This window comes from Varroa jacobsoni, unplaced genomic scaffold (genome assembly GCF_002532875.2).
Source record: "Varroa jacobsoni isolate VJ856 unplaced genomic scaffold, vjacob_1.0 scaffold_459, whole genome shotgun sequence".
Taxonomy (NCBI): domain Eukaryota; kingdom Metazoa; phylum Arthropoda; class Arachnida; order Mesostigmata; family Varroidae; genus Varroa; species Varroa jacobsoni.
The window spans coordinates 38,090-58,929 of record NW_019213361.1 but is presented as its reverse complement, the minus strand read 5'-3'; the positions used below and the strand labels follow the sequence as shown (position 1 = coordinate 58,929).

Genomic DNA, 20,840 nt, shown 5'->3' with positions numbered 1-20,840 from the left:
TTAGATACATCTTTTATAACTTATTATATATCCACATTTGAATGTGGACATGTATTTGTAGGAAATATTCCATAGGTCGAAAAGGATATTCTAGGTGATATAGGAACTTCCTTAAACTTATCCTTAAGCTTTTCTCTAAAACGTGATACATGCAAAACGTTTGATCGGTTTCGATAATTTAACTGATGATGATTAGCATTAGGCCATGAGATTACTGTTTTTTAATAAGATGGCGCACATTGGTCAATGGACAAAGGTCTCTTTCTTGGAAGAAAATCTTTCATAAAAAAACTTTATTATGAAATCACCTTAGGTCGCATGAGAGGAACTTTCCTACGTGGCTACACTTTTCGCCCGGCAGCAGTTTAGTCAGTATTTCCACAAACCTTCAAAGCGCCTTGCAGCCTCAATGGAATCACTTCGCACCACACAGCATATACCTTGATAACTTGGTACTGCTGCACTGGGAACGTGGTTTCTTGCTACTATGGGTTCTTTTATAGGCCCCTTTTTTAATGACTAACACGCCACGTGCTTTATCTGTGCGTTGACTCTTCGTTTTCATTCATTAGTATTCGCGTTTGCAGTGACTTCGGAATGACTTACTTTCGGCTTTGGCAACAAACGTTCAGTGAACGCCTTCGCAAGAGCTGTGACAGGGCATGCAAGGGGCGTCGACAGTGACGCTACAAGCTCAGTTGATTGAGCTACCGCGGGCGGCTTTGGGGACACTGCTGAGGATGGCGGAACCAAGCTTAGCGCAGGTGGTTGTGTTGGTGTGAGCATGGATACTTGAGCGAGAACTGCCGATGACGTCTGAATTGAAGTTGACATAGGGACATGGCTTGGAGATATAGCGGGTTGATTATTTAGGGCCGAAACGGCCGGTTTCGGAGGGGGCGACACCAATGGCTTCAGAGGCAGTGAAGCGGGCAGATTTAGCTTTTGAGATAATGTTACGGGCGGTTTCAGATAAGACGTCACAGTCGGTTTCTGGGGAGACGTCACGGCCGATTTCGAAGGACAGATCTCAGAAAGCTTCTCTGAGGTTATGTCAAGCGCTTGATAATCAGGTTGTCCAACGGAATGGACAGCTGCGGTCGTTTGTGGTGATGACGCCGCGGGAGCGTGCAGAGAAGCAGTTGCAGTTTGAATGGAACTTGTAGCTTCAAGCGATGATTGCGCTTGCATAACTAAAGCCGACGCTGGGATTTGCGTAGGTTCTACTATAGAACGCTGTATTGAAGTTACGAGAGTACGCTCTTGAATCGGAATCACCGTAGGTGCTTGAGTTGAAAGCGCTGTAGGAACTTTCACTGTGGTTACGACAGTAACCGGCGCCTGCACAGAGGACTGTCTGATCGTCGCCACGGGCTCCGTGCACAGAATTTCAAGACTGTTGCCATCAGAGGTAGCTTCCGTCCCATTCTTGCAACCGTCTGCCACAATTATCTCAGCCACTAACGGTGTTGACTTTTGATCACTCCTGTCAGCGACACAGAGGAGTTCGGTGCTAGGTGGTAAAGACAATACTTCGTTTGAGCCAATAGAGACCTTGCCATTGGTTTCACCGACGTCTTGGTTTTCTACGTTTTTCAAATTCTGTCCGACGTCGTCACCCGATGAGGTGTCTTGCATTTCATTCGATTTGCGATGAGCTCCCTTGACCTTACGTGATGTGCTTTTGCGCCCAGTGCTCTCTTTGACTCCCGATGTCGCATTACCGCTATCTCTCTGATGCGCCCGAGTCTTCGATTTGGCCTCGTTCGAATTTCGTCGATCGCATTTGGTGTCCGGCTCCTCGTTAATGCTAGCCAGGAATTGTTCGTCATCGGCAAATTTGACAATGCGAGGACGTCTTTCCCGACGTTTCTCACCACGACTTGATACTTCCACATAACTAATTAGATAATACCCCACGGTACATTTAGGAAAACACGCAAGATGTTATAGAAAAATTCGTATTAATTTTGAGTGCTATAGAATCTGACTAGAGTATTTAGAAACCAAATGTTCCAGAACAATTCATGCTCTTATTTTACGTCCTCAGTCATCTAGTAGAACGTTTTCAAAGTTTAGGAAACTATGTAGACTAGGACTAGATTTTAAAACAACACTGGGCATAATCAGTGTCCTTCTTTCTCTATGAAAATAAGCTTGCAACGTAACACTATTTTAACAGGACCTAAAAGTTTGACAAAGACCGAAAAGATGTTCGTCTATATTTCGAAAACAAACCTTTCCCGTGCCCCTACAGATGCGACTGAACCGGCGCTTGAGGATGCGCCTGCCCGTGGCGAACCTTTTGAGTTGCTCGGTGAGTACGTAATCCCCCCGCCTCGTGGAATAGTGAAACGTCTTTCGCGACTAGCAGGCGGCTGGTACTTACTTCCGGTATTCACAGTAAACACAAACGAGTTCCGATCATTCGTGGTCTGACGACTTTTAGGTCGCCGATCGTCCGTTAGTCGACCTACTGATTGACGCACAGATCTACGCTCCGATCGCCAGTCATCTGGATAGCTTCGATTCGTCCTGTTTCTTTCCTTATAGATGTCCTTAGTAAAATTACCTGGCGGGGCGTAGTCGTTGTTTCGTTTAAGTAGATCCCTCCCGACGGCTAGGGTCTCCTTACGCGACTGATCCCGACGAGAGTCACCGACCCACAATCGGCCGAAATGTTGGCTAAACGTTGTACATCAGAAACAAATAACAGCGGGCACTACCCTTACATTAAATGATTATACGTCAGGAGTTTTACTGGTAAAATAGAAAATGGTTTTTAATTCATTTGTTGTTTAGTGCCCTGCATAAACGTGCTTCGTTTTTTTTCGATTGTAATGCAACGTTTCTCAACGGTGTGTTATATATAATGTATATATATTTCCAACAGTTAATGACCACTGTGGTTAACGTCAAGGCTACACCAGTTCGGTTATCCTATATCGAAATCTCCATAGCATCGCTATCACAATAGCTGTGCGAGAGCTTTTTATAGGTATCGTGACTGAGTTCCTTGCTTACGTTGAACTAAATAATGTACTGAAGTATTACTGAACGAGCAAAAATAAGAATTGACCGCATTTATCCTTATAAGTTAGTTTTGAATGACTTATAAATGGGACAAGGTTGTTGCTTCACGAACTTTCCATTGGAAACGGTTGCTGGGCAAGTAACGTATTTCAGAATGACGTGTTCTCTATGAATTGCCTAAAGTGTTATGAGATGCCGTATCTGAACGATTGTCGCCTTAAAAAGTATTGCTAAGACAAATTATTTCTGAAATACCTGTTTGGAAGAAAGTACATGCGGCCATCAACGCGAACTCCACGAAATTTGTCTTTGCTATATTTGAGATGTATGGGCACTATCGACAGATCCTCAGGTATGAATAAATGGTCGAGAGATGACGCTCGAAGTGCCCCACATCGGCAATATTGAGCAGTGGGCATTGAGCGGCGTTCGCTTGCCGCCGCTTCACAAGAAACGTCTTCCTTAACACAGCAACACCGGCCTCCATGCTCAAGTGACGAGCCGTCTCCAAGACGCAATGGTGCATGGCTACGATGAGAGCCATATCCGCGACAAGACATTGTGTCGCAAGCGGGTCGCTGTTTAAGCGTCGACTTAGCAGGCACAACCAGGGATGTTCCACTAGACCTTAATTCAGAACAGTCGGCGCTTCGTTTGCACTTGGCAACAACCACGGAACGTATATTCGAAAAAATAGATGGCACCTGTGTGTGTGTGCTCACTCTCGCCAGGCGATTTGCTTAGGGGCTATGGCGACCAGTGATTTCAATTACGATTTGTCGCTATACTTTAGAAATCCTATACAAAGCCAAAATGGTTGCAGAAGCGATTCGTTGATGACCAATAATTGTATCAGGAGAGTGAAGCAGAATAATATAGCGATGTTAAAATATACCCCGATAACCCTGGCTATCGGTTAGAAACAGTTTATTATTGTCCAGCGTTTGTCGTCCAAATGACCGATCTTCGGATGATGTCAGTTCAATCTACCTCGGAGTATACTCGCTACTACAAGTTCAGAAACGAGGCTAAGTTTGGTATTCGGAAATCGTCCAAATAAAATATAATGTTTGCATATTAACTTCATGGATAGCTTCCGAAGTGCAAAGCGTTAGAAAAAATGTTTCGAAAAGTGCACCGGATTTATGTATAAAACAAATGTGGTCAATCGTTTAACAGCGGCCTTATCAGTGACTTAGGAGGGAAATTTTTAGTATTTTTCGGCATTTTTTTTTTCACTCATCCAAGCCGACTACGTATGAGTTATTAGTTATGATATAAATATAGGTTAAAAGCTCCGCTGCCAATGAAAAAATCGTATCATCCGAAGAAGCCCTCCGACTGATCGAGGTGACGATACCTGAAGAATGCTGCCGGTAGTATCAGCGATTGTGATGCATTGACTTGAAGATTGTAAATTTATAAAGATCATTCCTGATACTCCCTTGTGGAGGTATTTTAGTATAACCGCTATTTTAGTAATACAGCTAAGCAGATTAAATAGCAGTATTCTGCTATTTATGACTATTATGAAAAGAAAAAACAAATCAGCTATAAAGCTGATTACGAACACCATTTTTTCCGTATTCTCTCTAGCGTGTGATATTCTACTCTATGGTTTTATTTTGAACTAAAGGTTACTGAAGTAATTGAACATGATCTACCGTTAAGCGACATTTAAAGTACCGATAGTAGCCATTATCCAATGAATGTTATTTTCGTCCAACTTCGTATTCTATACGAAAAGCGCTGATTTAGGACCTCAATTCATTGAAAGCAAGTCCTTATCAATTGCGCCAAGATTAATAAGAAACTCAGTCACCCTGAGTCTTGATAAGTCGGTTCGCGACTGAACAACTGTTTTATAGAAACAAAAATATTTCTCTACCCTTCATCCCTATAGGGTTCAGGTCGTCAACCGCAGTCATTGACTCGCCTGTAATTCTTCAGCAGAATTCAATAAAAGCTAAAGAGCTTTGTTGTTCCCTCCCCTTTTGGCGTACGCCTTCAGGTCCGTCGCGACCATCAGAAACTCTTTTCACTGCACCCGAGCTCAAACAGAGCAAATTCGACGTCATCAGACAACAAAAGCAGCCGGCCATTCTAGCGGTAAAAAATAGTTCGTTCCGGCCGTGTCTACCTGCTGATCTGGGTTCAGCCTGACAGACCCAGAGAAGCTTTCGATGATTGTCGAATAGCAGGACCTAACTGGCAACGAATTCCTTTATGAGATGATTGCACATAAATATGTCAGTTTTAGTATCCAGCCATGATTTAGACTGCTCGGCATTCGCCTCCCATTGTTCAGTTTGTGCGTATATAAGCATTATATACATACTCTCCCTTCCACACACAAAAACACCCAGAGGATAACACATGCAACGAAACGTATAGGAGACGCACACGGGTATTCATACCAATACTGGTAGGTCAGCAGGACATTCCTACAGTGGCCGAGTGACCGCGACCAGCTGACCGCCGACTAATGTTTTGCGGCGGCATCAATTTTTTCAGACCGAATATTGTTGCTTGCGTGATCCGAGCGGCAGTGATGCCCAAAGACGTTACTCGACCCAACAACGGGCTCGTCGACCTCCATTGAGAGGAATTTCGTGTCCGATGGCGCCACTCCGCGAGCAGCTATCAATCGGAACAGGTCGTCACGACAAGTACGTACGACCATGAACATCGTTTCTCATTTATTGGTGAAGCGTGTCGGCGCGCACACAGCAGAAATTCACAGCAGCGGAATGAAGTTCAGCGACAGGATCAGCTGTGGAAGCTGCAGTGGCGGCGGTGGCGGCGACGTCGTTAATATTGGCATTGGTGGAAGGGGATCGTGGTGATGACTAACGATTAAAGCAACGGCCAAGCGAGGCAGGCCACTGCTATCAAATCAACAGCGTTAACTATCACTGCCCTGGCTTATTACCACCGCCTCATTGTAAAAGCTCGTCGGCTCTGGATCATCAGGACTGTTCAAGTTAGGGCTATGGGATCGTTGACAAAAGATGCAATAGCTGGCAATGGTACTGATCAGCATCGCCATAAGGGACGATGATTTCGGGGCAGTCAAGCCCTAAGTACGAGCGTGAAACGGGAAGCCCGTTCGTTATACTGTTACATCACAATATGGTTGTTCAGTGAACGGCAAATAGCTACGGCGGTCATAGCAGCATCGGTAGCAGCTGCTTGTTTCTTTCCCCTTTTCGTCACCAGGGGTAAAGCCAAGCAAGAATCGAGAGAAGTGCGGGTCGCGTTTGACGTCGGCGAGCGCTGCCCGGTTGTCTTTGGCTATGCGTATGTATGGCTGCACATGTTTGTCTACTTGTGGTGTTGGCGAGCTGCATTGCCAGTGTGTACGTGTATGTGCTAATGACTGATAGCAACGCACGTCAATTAGAGCACTGGCAGAGTGAAACCCATGCGTTCGTTGCTTCGTCAAAGTGCGCGACTGACTGAACTAATGACAGTGTAAAAAGGCAGTCTAGCTTTATGCTGCGGTTGGCAGTTGGCACTGTGGCGCCGACACCGGTTACACAGATACACGGAAACGCACGCAGTGCGGGTCCTTCGGACAGGTAGCTACACAGAGGGTACACGGACAAACAAATGGCAATTGGGTGCGCTTACCCATCCAGTACCCAACCCAGCGAGGGAAGCAACCGGCCGGCGGACAACCCAGTAACCGAAATTTGAGCAAGAGACTCGGGTATGCAACAGCAGAAGCTGAGCCAGCATTCAAAGCATAAATGCTGCGATTCGATTAACGGTGGGCTTGATCAGTACTTGCCAATAGCTGCAGCGGCTGGTGAAGCACAATCTGTTTGTGGTAGTCGTCGTCACTGAAAGCGCTCGGTGACGGTCAATCACGGTCCATTCACGCAGCGTCAGTTTTGTCCACCGGCCGCGTACCTCAGGCATTTCGCATGTGTGTGTGTGTGTGTGTCTGTGCGTGTGTCTGTGTGTGTGTGCGCGTGCGCGCGCGCGTTTCAAATCTATTTAACTTCCAGCTTGACCACAAGCCAACAAGATTTTTCTACATTACCCATCATTCAAAGGAGTGGTTACATTAAAAAAGTGTGGGTCACCATATCTGAACTCAACTAATCTCACCGGAATAATTGTGTACAATTGGCGTCGTCGTTCTGCTTAAGGGAATTACTCAGTTTGAGAGAAACTTTTAAGTAAGTGAGAACGAGATGCAGGATCAAAACATGACGGATCGCGATCGGCAACAATCCCGACAGGACACACATTTTGTTTACTGGAGGTCTAACTGCCATCAACAGTAAGTAGCTTAGCAAGGCCGATAACACATTGCAATAATGAGAAAAGTGATTAATTCACAGAAAAGTACAGCTGCTTATATAGCAGACAGTAGCGAGAGGGGTCTTTTTGAACATCGGTAAATTATTGTTTTCTAGTATTGTCGACGCTCCTCTCACGGATGATTACAAATGCGTCTTGTCAATTCGGCTCTCAAAACCATCAACGTATTAGTAACATCTCTAAGCAAAGTTGACGACGATAGAAACTTATGACTCTTTGCGACTGAACCGATCTTGAAAACCATCCTTCTTTTAGATAGTTTGTATCTGATTTTCAACTACAATACTCATACTTGTTGGCATATTAGAGATACAAACCACTAATGATCACCAATCAGATCGCTTTTAGTTTCGGTCACCTGATAAACGGAATTGAGTACTGCAAATTCGAGTCGAGCTAACGGAAAGTCTTCGACCGTCTCCAGTAGAATCTCCAAATGAGACAAGGTAGCTCTACAGCCGCAACTGAATAAATATCTACACTTATAATGAAGTCGTAATTACAAGACGAATAGCGTATACGCATGCGTAAAAAAGTCTCACCGCCAGTTTTGTACTGTCTTTCTTCATTTTTCGCTAAAGCTATTAAATGTACGATACAAATGAGTTGAACTTTTCACTTTGGCTCAAATAACAGACTTTTCCAGAGTGCAAACATTGATACACTTCCATTATATCAGCCCTCCCCTCTTCACGTGGGTAACATATTTCCCTTCTGATCTTGGGGACACGCGAGTTGTGGTCTGGACTTCAACCCGGCCGTAGATGCGCTTCGTTTTGTGTTGGGAGCCATGAAATCCCTAACGGCGGTATTGGACGTAAGGCTCGAAACGTAGAGGCAGGCGTCTTAGCTGATTCCGTTACGGCTTCTGCTACTGTTCTTGCAACCGCTAAAAAGTCGGGGTCCGATGCACTGAGCATACTGGTTTTTATTGCTGTTGCTTCGGCTACAACACGTATCAGATATGGTCGGGGCTAATGTCACGTCGCTGTTTTTCGTTCCCACAATCTCGATCGGTCCTGTTCAGCTTTATAGAGGCTTGCTGTTTCCGCGATCGCACTGCCGACTTCCTCGAGCATTACGCCCTTGGGAGAGAATCTCAACCTTCAAGCAATCCCGATTAAACATTTCTATCGTTTCACCCAACGAACACAAGGTTGTAAAAAGAGCGGTCATCGTTGACCTATCGTCAAATGTGCCTGCACGCAAATGCAGCAGCATCTAGACGGCATTGTCCTAAACATTTTTCGCAACCTCGTCGTAGTAGTATTATTAGATGGTCGCGCAGTGGTACGTTGACAACTACGTTACATTGTTTTTGGCCATAACGAGATCTCCAATGCTTCGCAAAAGCTCCAGTAAGCTGAAACGATCTGCCACAGCCTTCCCGTAAATGCGTTTCAACGAGTCGGCCGTAAACTAATGGCACTTTTGGAAAACTTAACAGGTTGACATCTTTTGACATTCAAGTAATCAAGGCTAGAGAGACAGCTAGCTCTGCAAAAGGCTCAGGATCACACTCGTTAATGAACGAATGAACCTACGACGAACTAGACCTTCTTGGCGACCTGCAATATAGACAGCACCGCTTTAACGATACAACGCATTTTACCTTAAATGCGATGAATTCGTATTGAGCTAGAATGTTATAGAGGCACAATAGGAATACAAGTTAACTAACTAATGATTATTTTCACACTTATGCCAATGAATCCCTATTGTGGAAAAAAGCCTTAGTGTTTAGTATAAATAGCGCCATTTCAACCTGAGGGTACCTTTATATAGATAGAGTTTCTAGTAAGAGAAAACAAATATAGTAGCAGATATTTTTTAAGACTATGCTAGCTTACGCTTTAGATAGAAGGTGATTTTTTGATAAATATTTTCATCCACGTAAGCTGCATACTGTTACGAAGTTATGCTTTGCATTAAAACGGCAAAGATTGTCTATTACTTTTTCATAGTCTGTTTGCGCGAAGGCTCTGTGAAACTTAGAAAAACGTAATTTCATCACGGAGCCATTTGTCATGACAATTAACGATCAATGTAGACTTAAAAAAGACTTGTCCACCCTCAATTTTGCCTTTTTTTTGCTATGTATATAAGGCTGGCGTTTAATTCCAACGAAGTATACTACCATCCAACTTACGAAATAGATATTTCGCGCTGCGAAACATTATAGCAAAAGGTTGGCGTCAGCAGGCCTTCAGTGAGACCTATTTAAAAAATGATAATAAATCGTCCTTAATTGTATCGTATTAATTTACTGTTATTGACATGTTGATAATGGTTTGTTATATAGCAAAAGTATAAAAAAAAAAGATAGTAAAACAGTATCTCAATATGTATAACAATTTTATTTTTAAATGTTTGCAAAACAAAAAAGATTCTATTATTATCGAGGAAAGCGAATTTAGGAAACATTAGAGCCGATTTAAACGTCTACTTTTAACTAGAAATATAGGTGCCGAAGTTCGATTCTCGACAACCTTTTTATTAAACAGTGTCGCTCATCTCTACTTCAACCACAAGCCTGTTTTTTTCAAGCCTCTAAAACTGCTATTTCGATGACTAGGGTACTCTATCAGTGTAAGGTCTTCTGTAGTTTTCTATGGATGAAAAACATGAAAGAGTTACAAATGCGATACTTGCATTATGCGTCGAGGACATGTTACAGTCGGGAATTTCTTGGGCGTAAAATGAAGCCGCACGGCCCATGGAGGGTCAAGGCGTCCCTACGTGAGATGATTCAAAAGTCGGTAGTTGCCGTTTGACAAATCGGATTGACTCTGTGAAGTGCATAGTAGAAAACCTGGCCCAAGGAAAACAATTATAGACAGACTTTTCAGCTGTGGGCGTCTGGTACGAGTTCAGAAAACCGATGAAGTGGCGTCGAATTTTCAAGTGAACTTCTGCGCTGCTTGTTGTTACCTACTGTAAGTTAACATGCTTGCCATTCCTGCTAAGTAAGTTATATGAAGCAGTAAATAAACTTCGATATCACTAGATGAAAAAGCTCGTATCTTACGAAGGTAGGCTAAAGGTGCCTAAAAATATCCTAAAAATAAAACATACTGACAGGCGAGACGATGGCTTTGAAGTAATTGAAAGAAAAAAAACTGGGATTCTTATCCAGACTCAGAACCACGTAGAGGAAACATTATTGTACAAGTTGACATGTAAGATTTATATAAAGAGAACGATGGAAGTATCGTTCGGCCTAGTTAATTGTGATTATTGTTCTTGGGCTCTATTTCGTTAGATACTTTTGTGAAACAATAGAACTCCATTCAGTGTGGTCAGACTGAACGTTCGTTTATAAAATAAGGAGAGCTGGATTTGATATCATGACCGCTTTGACGAATTTGGTTATTTACAGCCGGATACAGTAGCAAACTACATATGAGTATGTGGGTCAGGCATTTAAGCATGGCAATGAATCCTAAAACATAGAAATATGTTTTAGGGTTTATTTATCGCTTGGCATGCACAGATGTAAGTTCTGTCTTCCAACAAAGTTGGTATCCGGGGTAATGTTATTGACCTGTCGAACTTTGTGTTCCTAATTCACTTTTCGTGGGGTTAGCCCAAAATTTTGGCGTTTTTCGAGAATACATCTATTCTTACAATTTCGTAACGTCCTAAAGAGGATATGAAAATAAAAACATGAAAAAACTACACCTCAGGCTCATTTTTCCATGTATGTTTTCAATTTGTAGCAGTCATTTGTAGAACACTTATCATAAACAATTCGAGCCCGTAACCGATCGACCTCTTTTTCAATTTTGGAATCCTGACTCCATTGTTTATAACGGCTTTACTGGACATTTCTTATCTAAAACACAACTTCATAACTCTGTTTATTTAATTAACGAATAGTCTATTCGTCTTTAGAAAAAGAAATCAAAGAAAACTTGTTCGTTCATACCTAACCGCACATGTCAAACGTAAAAATCGAAAGAGTATCCTCCGATTTCGTAAATAAAAAACCTCACCTGTATGATACCTGCCGAGGCGAACAATTGAAACAGAATTTTTAAAAAAACGCGGGTTAGTTGATAAAAACGAACTTGTCACATAGAAATTAAGCCACGCAAACCAAGCAAATTATACTATTATAGGATACAACTGCCTTGGGTGATTACGATAATTCTACCTATTACTTTTATTACTACATATCAATTACGAGTTATACAAAGATGATTGTGTAACGATAACCAGCACTTAAACATATCACGGTTATTTCCAATCTAATCATAGTCATCACACATAGATACACGAACGGTTATACGTATAATCAGTGCATACATGTCACGATTGGATCTCATCCATAGATATTGAATGGTACGTGGTGTCGAAAATTGACCAGGGCAGAAACTTCTTTTTACTGCCGTTGTCCCAACGGTGTTTGTTTTTATGCGACGTATTCTACCACCTAGCCGTGTATACTTGCAGAGTTGACGGCGCCGCAAAAACTACACAAAGTTAACGGATCTTGCCGTTTGGGTTCTAACATCTACTAACGTTAATGTTACTATTACGATACGATAATAACGGCACCGTTAGTGAGTTTGGTTCTGTTTTTTTTTTTGTAGCTTTCATGTTCTTCGATCTATCTATGGTGGCCGGCAATGACGTCGACCCAATTTCGAAGTGATTGTAACTAATCGCCTGTGTATGTGTGTCTATGTACGATGGTTCAGTGCTGAGTAAGGGAAGTCTATTTTTCTTCTAGTTCCTCTTTTCGGGCTCTTATTGTTAAATGTTTTCTATATTCTATTCGTCTTCGTGCACTCTGCCCCTTTTCTACTGCCGGCGCCAATTCTGTGCGTGACCTTTATCGCTCGATAGGCACATGAAAGTCGGACAATGACGATGTCAGGGTCTGTTCCAAGTTGTGCGCGTGCTGTGCAGGTAAATAAGTATTTCGAGTCTTATGTGCGGTACAGCTGTCAAACATTCCTTCAACGGATGTATTAACATATAGGTGAAGGTACCACAGTTTAATTTACCAGTCAGCGGCCTGCGCATATCAGCGGTGTCGCACCTATCAATGAAAGCAGCAATAGTACCACTTGGACTTAGAACAGCGTGATTGAAACGTTTCGAATCCGTCACGTACGTACAGCAAAGTAGGCGAATAGGCGAAGAAATAGACAGTATGGTTCGTCTCGACCGACCGACTTTTTTGTTGAGGTGGTTATACGAGGATCCGGCAACATCTAGGGTATGTCATTCGTAAGGCAACAATTTAATTCTGTCAGTTTATCTATTGGAAAAAGGCTGTCTTGGTGTGTGCTAGTCTTCTTGAGCTTGCCGGAGTTATCACACGGAGGTAGAGGAAAAGTCGGCCAAAAGTTATCGTTCATCGACGACAGAAATTGACAGGAAACTGATTCGGACAAATCTGACCATCAGTTTCAGTTAAACTGATAATCGTTACACAGAGGTGCTGGATTCAACAAAGATACAGTAGATTAGTTGAAAGCATTGCTATAGACGTACGTTTAACGTGGAAGCAAAGAACGACAGTTAGGGTCGTTGCCACCTGATTGTCGTGAGCTATACCATCTTCAGTCCTACGAATCGCTGCAATTTAAGCGGTATGTCCCTGTGTCAAATAATGAATTGCGAAAGATTGATTTCGTCGCCAAAGAATCCTTCGAACTAAATTAACCGGCGACTGGTTTTGCAGATCCGTGAAACATTGTGGTAGTTCTTGTCTTCTTCATAAATCTCGCCACCTTGCATGTCGAAGTCTTTCGGCCGAAATGACTGACTAGCTGTTGTGGCTTACTGGGTGAGCGATATCATAATGCTGCACACGAACTCATCTATCGCCACTGGACATCTATCTAATGCACTAATGTATTGAAGATCTAGATTCTATTTAGATTGTGGTTGATACCTACCCAGGCTGGCCGATCGTTGATCTGTGATAATTACCCTGAACGTGCGCAGGGAAAACAACAATTAACAACACGTGCTCATGCCCCCTTTTTTTCGACGAAAATGTGCATTGTATTGTTTTTTTGTTTCTTTCTAACCACAGCGATTATTACGACTCTAAATGGTGCCAGTAAACTAACAATCAGATAGCGTCTTCACAAATTGAAGAAAGATTAGCTACACACTCTCTAGTAGACCATCGAACCGTTTCTATTGCGTTGGCTATTATCACGCTGAGGTTCCTGAACTTATGACTAGCAATCTGTTTTTAGTGCTTACGTGTTAGGCCTTGTCTTCAAATAACGTCCTAATGAGCATTTTGTCACGTATAGCATATTATTAGGTTTTCTAATTGTAAAATGTGTTTATTTCAAACGAACAGGGTACTCCCGTTGAGGACTCTCGGAGATGTGACGTTGTCCTAAGCTTACATATACATATAGCTATTATAGGGTCTAGTCAACATAATTTTTAAAGCTGTTATCGTAGAAAAAACTTCCACTTTGAGTTACTCCGAAATACGGCGTTTATGGATCTGGAAAGGCGTCATAAGCCGTTTGCAAACCCGGTTTACAGACCGTGTCTTTCGACTGCGCAATTTTAAGCATGAAAGGTTCAACTAGGGCTAATTTTGCAACGGTTTCACGAGCTTGACCTGTAAGTGCGGTGCGAAAAACGTAGAGTCGGCGTCGCGAGTTGTTCAAGGATCCGAATAAAAAAAATGCGATTGCAATTTAATTAACAATTTCTTTCTCTGGAAATGTAAGGACTGTGTACATATAAACTTATAACTTAAACATTTGTAAGCTTTATAGTTGATGTCCGTTGTCTTATATAGTTCTCAATGTATTCAGCATTTAACACCACTATACGTACCCAGCATCGCGACTTTTCAGATAAGCAACCCAGATATATACGACTGTAGACATAACTAGTCAATGAAATTCTTCTTGTGCACATAAGTATTATGTCGTTGAGCTTGTAGCACTCTGTATATAATATATATATATACACACTCGATTCCAAACTTTTATTATTATATAAGGCTAAAGCGGGCTAGATAGATTCAACCTTTTCACCTGACCCGATGTTCCTTGCTGTTACAGTTCGAAGCAATAAAAATCTCACTTGGTAAATTTAGTATACATATTAATATTACCTAGATACCGAAAAGTGTTGACTGCCTTTAAGCAAACGAAGAAATTCTATTACTAGGTGCAATTTCGGTCGATGGTTTTCGATGGTCACTTCTCTAAATAAATAGAATAAAGTAGAATCTAAATTAAGAGAGTTCTGCAGATACCGAGACAGATTGGGCAGTAAAGTAAATGTTTTTTGTTAACATAATTTTAGTGAACGTAACCTATTTTCCATCACCCGTGATAAGACGTTTTAGAAATGGCCTGTACTGCACCTGTGGTATGGCATCTAAACATCGAGCTCCTTTTTGCAATCAACTAGTTTTCTGCAAAGCTGTTTTTTTGTGCTAGATGTTTATAGCTAATGTTAAAATTTCTTTTCTCAACTTAAATTTCGTCAACTTTTGTTTGAATTTCACAAACAAAAACGACAGGACTATCTCTAGGCCGTTTCCCCAGAAGTACCACATTTTTTTTATTTGTACTTTTATTTAAGATACCATTTCTACTTTTACCGTGATCTAGCTAGTCATTTCAGAAATTCCACTTAACCCTTAAGCTGTTAGGTAAACGTAATTCTAATAAATTTATCATACGATTACAGTTAAATTCCAGTTTACAAATGGCATCAATGTCAATTCATGCGATAGAACTCGTGTTAGCTGAAACATCTGACCTGACTACCGGTCGATACTTGTGGGACAGCTAAGTATTTTATTTGTACTCTATTGCTAAACAATAAACAATCAAACTCATTGCTTCATTCTTCAACCCGTTTTGTCTCTCGTAAAGCCAACTATTCGAAGGCCACTGCGACTCCAGCATGTAGGTATAAAACGAGATGTCGTTTTAGAATAAAGTTCAAATATATTTCGCCGCAAAATATATCTAGCTTAATTGCGCATTTATCGCACACCGTAAACAATCCTCATCACAGACTAGAATTTGCCGCAGATAATTATACCGGAGCCATGCATGACCACGGCTGTTGTACAGCTTTAGTCTGCTAAAGCTGGCGCTCCTCCACTTTGCTGGAACAAAATATAGCTCGCGGACGTGCCATTCAAAGGCCAGCTTTACATCGCACAATAGAGCTTCATGTGGACTAAATTGTTACCCTTGACCTGCCTAATTTGGCGATAGTACTTTGATTGGCTTTCTAGCTGGACAGACTCGCAGTGGCCTACAAAGCCTAGATAGCTTCATCGGGCAGAGTTATACGGCTCAACGACATAGGTGTCATAAATTGATAGTTCTTCCAAAATGGATGAGTTGTAATGGGCCCACTTCGACGATATTATATAGAAGCCGGAGACGCATACACTGGTATCAATTTTCTTCTTTTTGTTGTTTTAACTAGATTGTTAAGCAAAACTTTGCCCGATATAGCCCTCCTTTCCTCTACACATGTATATATAGATCGCACAGCATTTTTATATTTGATAGGAAACCGTTAGTTCTAAATTCAGGCGAGATAAACAGTAACATGGCAAGCGGTCCGACAAAATTCTTCACCATCTAATGGGCTAAGCAACATGGTTTTGCCCCGTGTTTCTTCATTCCTGCAGTAATCAATTACAATAGACAACGCTGTACTTCCTTAAACACGGGTAGGTATAGCCCGCAGAGCAAGCGGATTAAAGACTAAATCGCGATTATATAATATGCCAGGCTTGTTTATAAGCACCAGCAAGCTAAGGCAACCGTTCGATCTTTAGAGAAGCAAAATACGTAATAATAACATCCGGCTGATGTTACCTATTTAAATAACCATGTATGGAAGTTGTACAACAATGGATGTAGTTGTACACAGTTCTATAAGGTAGGTGTAGATGTAAACATATGGATATATTTCTCCCATTCAGCGCATTAACGAAGTCTCACATATTCAAGCTGTACCTATTATCTGTATGGAAATAGATGCACATGCCTGACTTAGAAATGGACAGGCTAATGATAACGCAGCTCAGTAATCCGGCGATGGACCGAACGTACGCATTAGAGATTTGATTCGTTATTAAATCAGAAAAATTATAAAAAGTGTCTTCGAAGACATCGCTTGACGTACGGTAGCAAACGTCTACCCTTGAATGTCAGCGTCAGCCTATCCGGTAACTTCGATGGCGAACGCACACAATGGTTCGTATGGGTTGGAGCTCGTCTGTCCGTGTGAGGTACTTTATATTTTTTTTTATTATATAGTGGTTTATTAGAGATACGTAACACAAATACTAGTGGAGGTCGTACCAGCAATACAATGTAATGTTCAATTATTAGCGTCAACTGATTCGGTGTTGTGCCACCTTTGAGGTTTTTGAAATTCTATTCGGAGACAGCTATTCAGCATTAAAGTGCCATATTTTCACGTAATAATTCACATATGCCAGACGCCATCAAAGCCATGCCAGGACAAACGATTTACTGGAAAAGCATCGTGAACGACCCTCGATGCTTGTCGTGACAGATTCGAGTGATTTATGTGACGACATTTGTGATTTTGTATTTGTTTACCTTTTCGTCCATTCACTATGCGTCTATAGTTGCTACGCGTCGGTGCCTAATGAAGACGCGACATTAATCAGTCACCATTGGTCGATGCTATGCTAAAAAATACCTAAACTTTGTAGGTACTCTGAGATCGCATTGAAGATTTTCATAAAAGCGGTCGCGCGCGTGTGGTGTGATCGCTTTTATTGTAATGGTCATATTTGCTGTTACCGATTATATGATCGCTGGTTAACTTTTCCATATCATTCAATCGTCTGTTCTCGTCTTTTTTGTCAGTAGTATTTACTGCCTCCACCGTGCTTACTTCAGTGTGCTAACTGGTCTGCTCACTCATTGAAACCTTTATTAATCACGATCTCATCGCTACATGACAGCGTTGCAAGTAAACGACACGTAGCAACAACAAATAACAGTATATGAAGTCATAGTGACGCTACGGGAGTGGAGAGCGCTGTGAAAGAAATTGTAACTTAGCAAGGCAAAAAAAAAAAAAAAATACCTTTGTGTTCTCAACAATATGGAACAAATGTGCAACGCAAACACTCTAATCCGGCTAGGAAACGCGAGCATGATGAAGTACAAGACTTATCGCTTTAGATTTCTACAGGATTACAAGACTTTAGATTTCAATCTGGTCTCTCTACGCGTATTTTCTCGATCTATTGGATATTTTCGATAATTCGGTGTTAAATCCCGCAAGGCCCTCAAGTGTACACACAAAAAGAGTGTGGTTAAAATCTGCAACGGTAAACATGAAAGTCTATTTTACGTAAAGTAAACATAGATTATAGCGTTGTATATATTAGTAGGAGAATGATGATATGCTAATGGCTGTGTATGTGCGTGGCCGCATTTGACTGTCGTCTAACCAAGCTTAACAATGTCCCCTTGTCATTTCTGCTAACTGTCTGACCCTACAAGCCACTGTATTTCCATTGTTAGAAGTGACCAAAAAAAAAGCGCCGTTGAGTTACTGAAGCAAAATCTGGGAAAGCAACGTGTAGAAAATTATAGTGCGTTTAGACAATGCGACAGCTCTAACAGTCGTCATCGTGGCACTGTCAAGCAACCTACAATTTGCTTCTCGTCCCCCCCTTTTCATCTATTTTAGAATTCGCAGCGAGTCCATATTTCGCTGGACTGTTAGTTTACATGTTTGGAAATTGTCGTCTGATTGGCATAGGGCCACTGGACATTGGTCGGGGCTATTGCATTGATCCGTGAAATCTATTTTCGTGCGTCACGCCACCGTATCGCAACAGCTTCTGCGGGCTACAATAGTTGCCATCGCTGTTAGTTGTAGTTTAACGGCGACGAAAAATCTCCTCGTCGATTCGTATAGGCGAAGGCGAAGGCGAAGGCGAAGGCGAAGGCGAATCAGCCAAGAAGTGCTCCGAGCATAAGCCACAAAATAATAGAGAATTCTCACTCGCAACAGTGGCTGAAGGAACGGATACACCTTTTGCCTCTTCGCCATTCAGCTTAATCGTGTCCGCTCGTGTTTTGATTCTCCTGCTCGAGGGAGTGGGGTGAACGAGCAACTTGTGGAGCAGTACATGACTTTGTCATTGGAGTCGACCTAAATAGCAGGTCGTTCCCACAGTTCGTGGCAGCTATTCCGCTTTGTACGATGACAGGCGTGTCTTGTGTTAAACAAAAGTATCATTTGAACTACTCGCACTAATTTAGGATCCCTTTGAAGTGACGCTTATTCGAATTGTACCTAAAAAGACACTGGAATCAGAGATTTCTTCTTGGCTCAATGGGCAGCCCCTTTCAAATAGGACATAGCATGCAAAAACTATCGTTTTTAAGCTGAGAAATAGCTCAGTTATTTGCGCTATAATGATATTTATCTAAACCCATTGAGTTTTACACCCTATATAGTATTGCTGCTCCGGTGCCGCGTCCCGTACCTTCAGGAACGTAAACTGTTTCTTTAATTTGGCGTACACTGAAGCGACTATTTACAAAGACGCGAAAGTTTTTCCTGTCTTTTAATCTGAACAAGGTCCCTAAGTTGCAGCAAGTTGAAGTACAATCACTCGACTCATCCAATCGAAATGAAGAGATTTCCCATTGGAAATGCTCAGAGTAAATAGGTGCAGTAACGAAACACGAAAGATCCAAACTATACTTGGTTGTACATTATTATCACTGAGATTATTTTATCGAATCAGAGGTATCGCACAGGTAGTGCTGAAGCGTTGGTCATAAGAAGTATTGCCATTCAAATGAAAACCTCTGATAAAATAAAGCTGATATATCAATGTTTGCTTGAAGATCGGAACAGATTTCTTTCTACTTGGACCAATTGTATCAGCGATGTCTGTTTGGTCGCTACGCTGGAATCTAATACATTCATTCCACTGGACGGCACCACCATCGAAGTCAGCGGTCACGTTTTCCTGATTAATTCGAATAGATGATTCGGTGCGCCCCGTTTTTCCCGTAGTAAAGACGATAAACGATCACGAAATTTGAGCATCGCTGGTTCTTGGCTGTCGCTAGTAACCATCGCCAAAGTTACCTGGAACTAGACGTACGTGGAATAATCGATCAAACAGTGGTGAGAGCATGAAGCCTTTAGACGCCTCACAGACGGTTCAATGCTTTGTGACACTCATCCAACAAAAGGATGAGCACAGCCACCATAATTGGCCGATCACAACTAATTCGTTACGAATTTGTGAACGTTTTCGCCTGCCGATGCGGTTGACAAGTACGATTATTTCGTCGGCTATGTGGAAATAATCGAGTGTACGAATATGTCGTACCTGCGCATCGAGGCAGCAGTCTGTTGGGTTGGAATGTACGCCGACAGGTCAGATCTACCGGGTGGGAAATTCGACGAGCTATGCCAGGGCTGTGTTTAGTCGGAGGTAATCTTCAAGGTTTTCGCATTAATTCTTATCACGGAATTGTAATGGCAAAGGCGGGCTGCAAGTACAGAGTACTCCTTCTTGCATACATTTGTAAGAAACGAGCATTATCTCCGAACCTAACGTATTACGGAAAGTGTCTGAAACTTATCAGGTATGCACTCACCCCTTGCAGTCGCTGTCTCTTTTAACCGATTCCCATATTTCTGGCGGCTTAAATTTCTCTGTGTAATTTTCATTCAAATGTTCATCAAGGAAGAATGACCCGATTCGTATCAGAGTAAGCTCATGTGAATTGCGCTGTATTGCAAAAAGAAATAGACAAAAGCAGGAGATTGCAGTCTTTCCGCAGAGCTCGAAGGTCGTAAACACGGGCCCAATCTGCGAGCGAACCAATCTGCAATCTGCGTTTAGGCCATACAGACGGGCCTTAAGATATAGCTTAGAAGTTTTTCTTTTTTACTGAAAGAAGAAGGGCTGTGCTGCGGGGCGATATTGTTGTGCACTTCTGCGCATTCTAGTTTTAAAAGCCCTAATATGATTGGCCTTCTTAAATCAAAGCTGTTTCGATTGACTGAGACTCATCATTCGAGATTCGAGAGCGATATAGACTTACGGGCTTGGACGGAGCCGCTATGTGAAGCTCGAAGCCTTTCTACGTGCGTAAGATTGTCTCGTACCTCTGAGCAGTTATCTATAAGTGTGTTTTCGATAACTAACAATAATGATCTGGAAGACCTTCTTCCAAGTAATGAACCATCCAGGTATGTAGCCTAGTATGGCGTGGTCAATCAATCAATCACGCTTACGTGTTTATGGCACTACATCAAATCGACCATTTGAATAGGTCTCCAAGCAACAATGTGTACAATTCGCATCCTACCTAATAGGTTTTTGTGAGCGGTGAACTATGCATTAAAATATGATGGGTTTATTACATATTATGAAGCTACGCCCCCATGTACCTACAGATTATTTAAGCTATTTAGGATCGTCC

The 20,840-nt window shown here is 42.0% G+C and overlaps 2 protein-coding genes across 2 annotated transcripts in view; one reads left to right on the top strand and one right to left on the bottom strand.

Annotated features, from left to right (window-relative positions):
* Positions 1-261: 261 nt before the first annotated feature.
* On the bottom strand, positions 262-5,342 carry LOC111260607 (uncharacterized). Its single transcript, XM_022833495.2, has 3 exons — positions 3,289-5,342; positions 2,239-2,685; positions 262-1,900 (listed from the first exon to the last, which is right to left on the bottom strand). Exons 1-3 carry the CDS (start codon positions 3,591-3,593, stop codon positions 562-564), a joined length of 2,091 nt encoding a protein of 696 aa, XP_022689230.1. The 5' UTR covers positions 3,594-5,342; the 3' UTR covers positions 262-561.
* A 1,890-nt stretch (positions 5,343-7,232) lies between these two features.
* Nep2 (M13 family metallopeptidase neprilysin 2) overlaps positions 7,233-20,840 on the top strand; it is a 50,996-nt gene continuing 37,388 nt past the window's right edge. Inside the window, exon 1 of the mRNA XM_022833491.2 lies at positions 7,233-7,324. Coding sequence (XP_022689226.1) covers positions 7,236-7,324 — 89 coding nt within the window. The 5' untranslated portion in view covers positions 7,233-7,235. The remainder of the gene's footprint in view (positions 7,325-20,840) is intronic.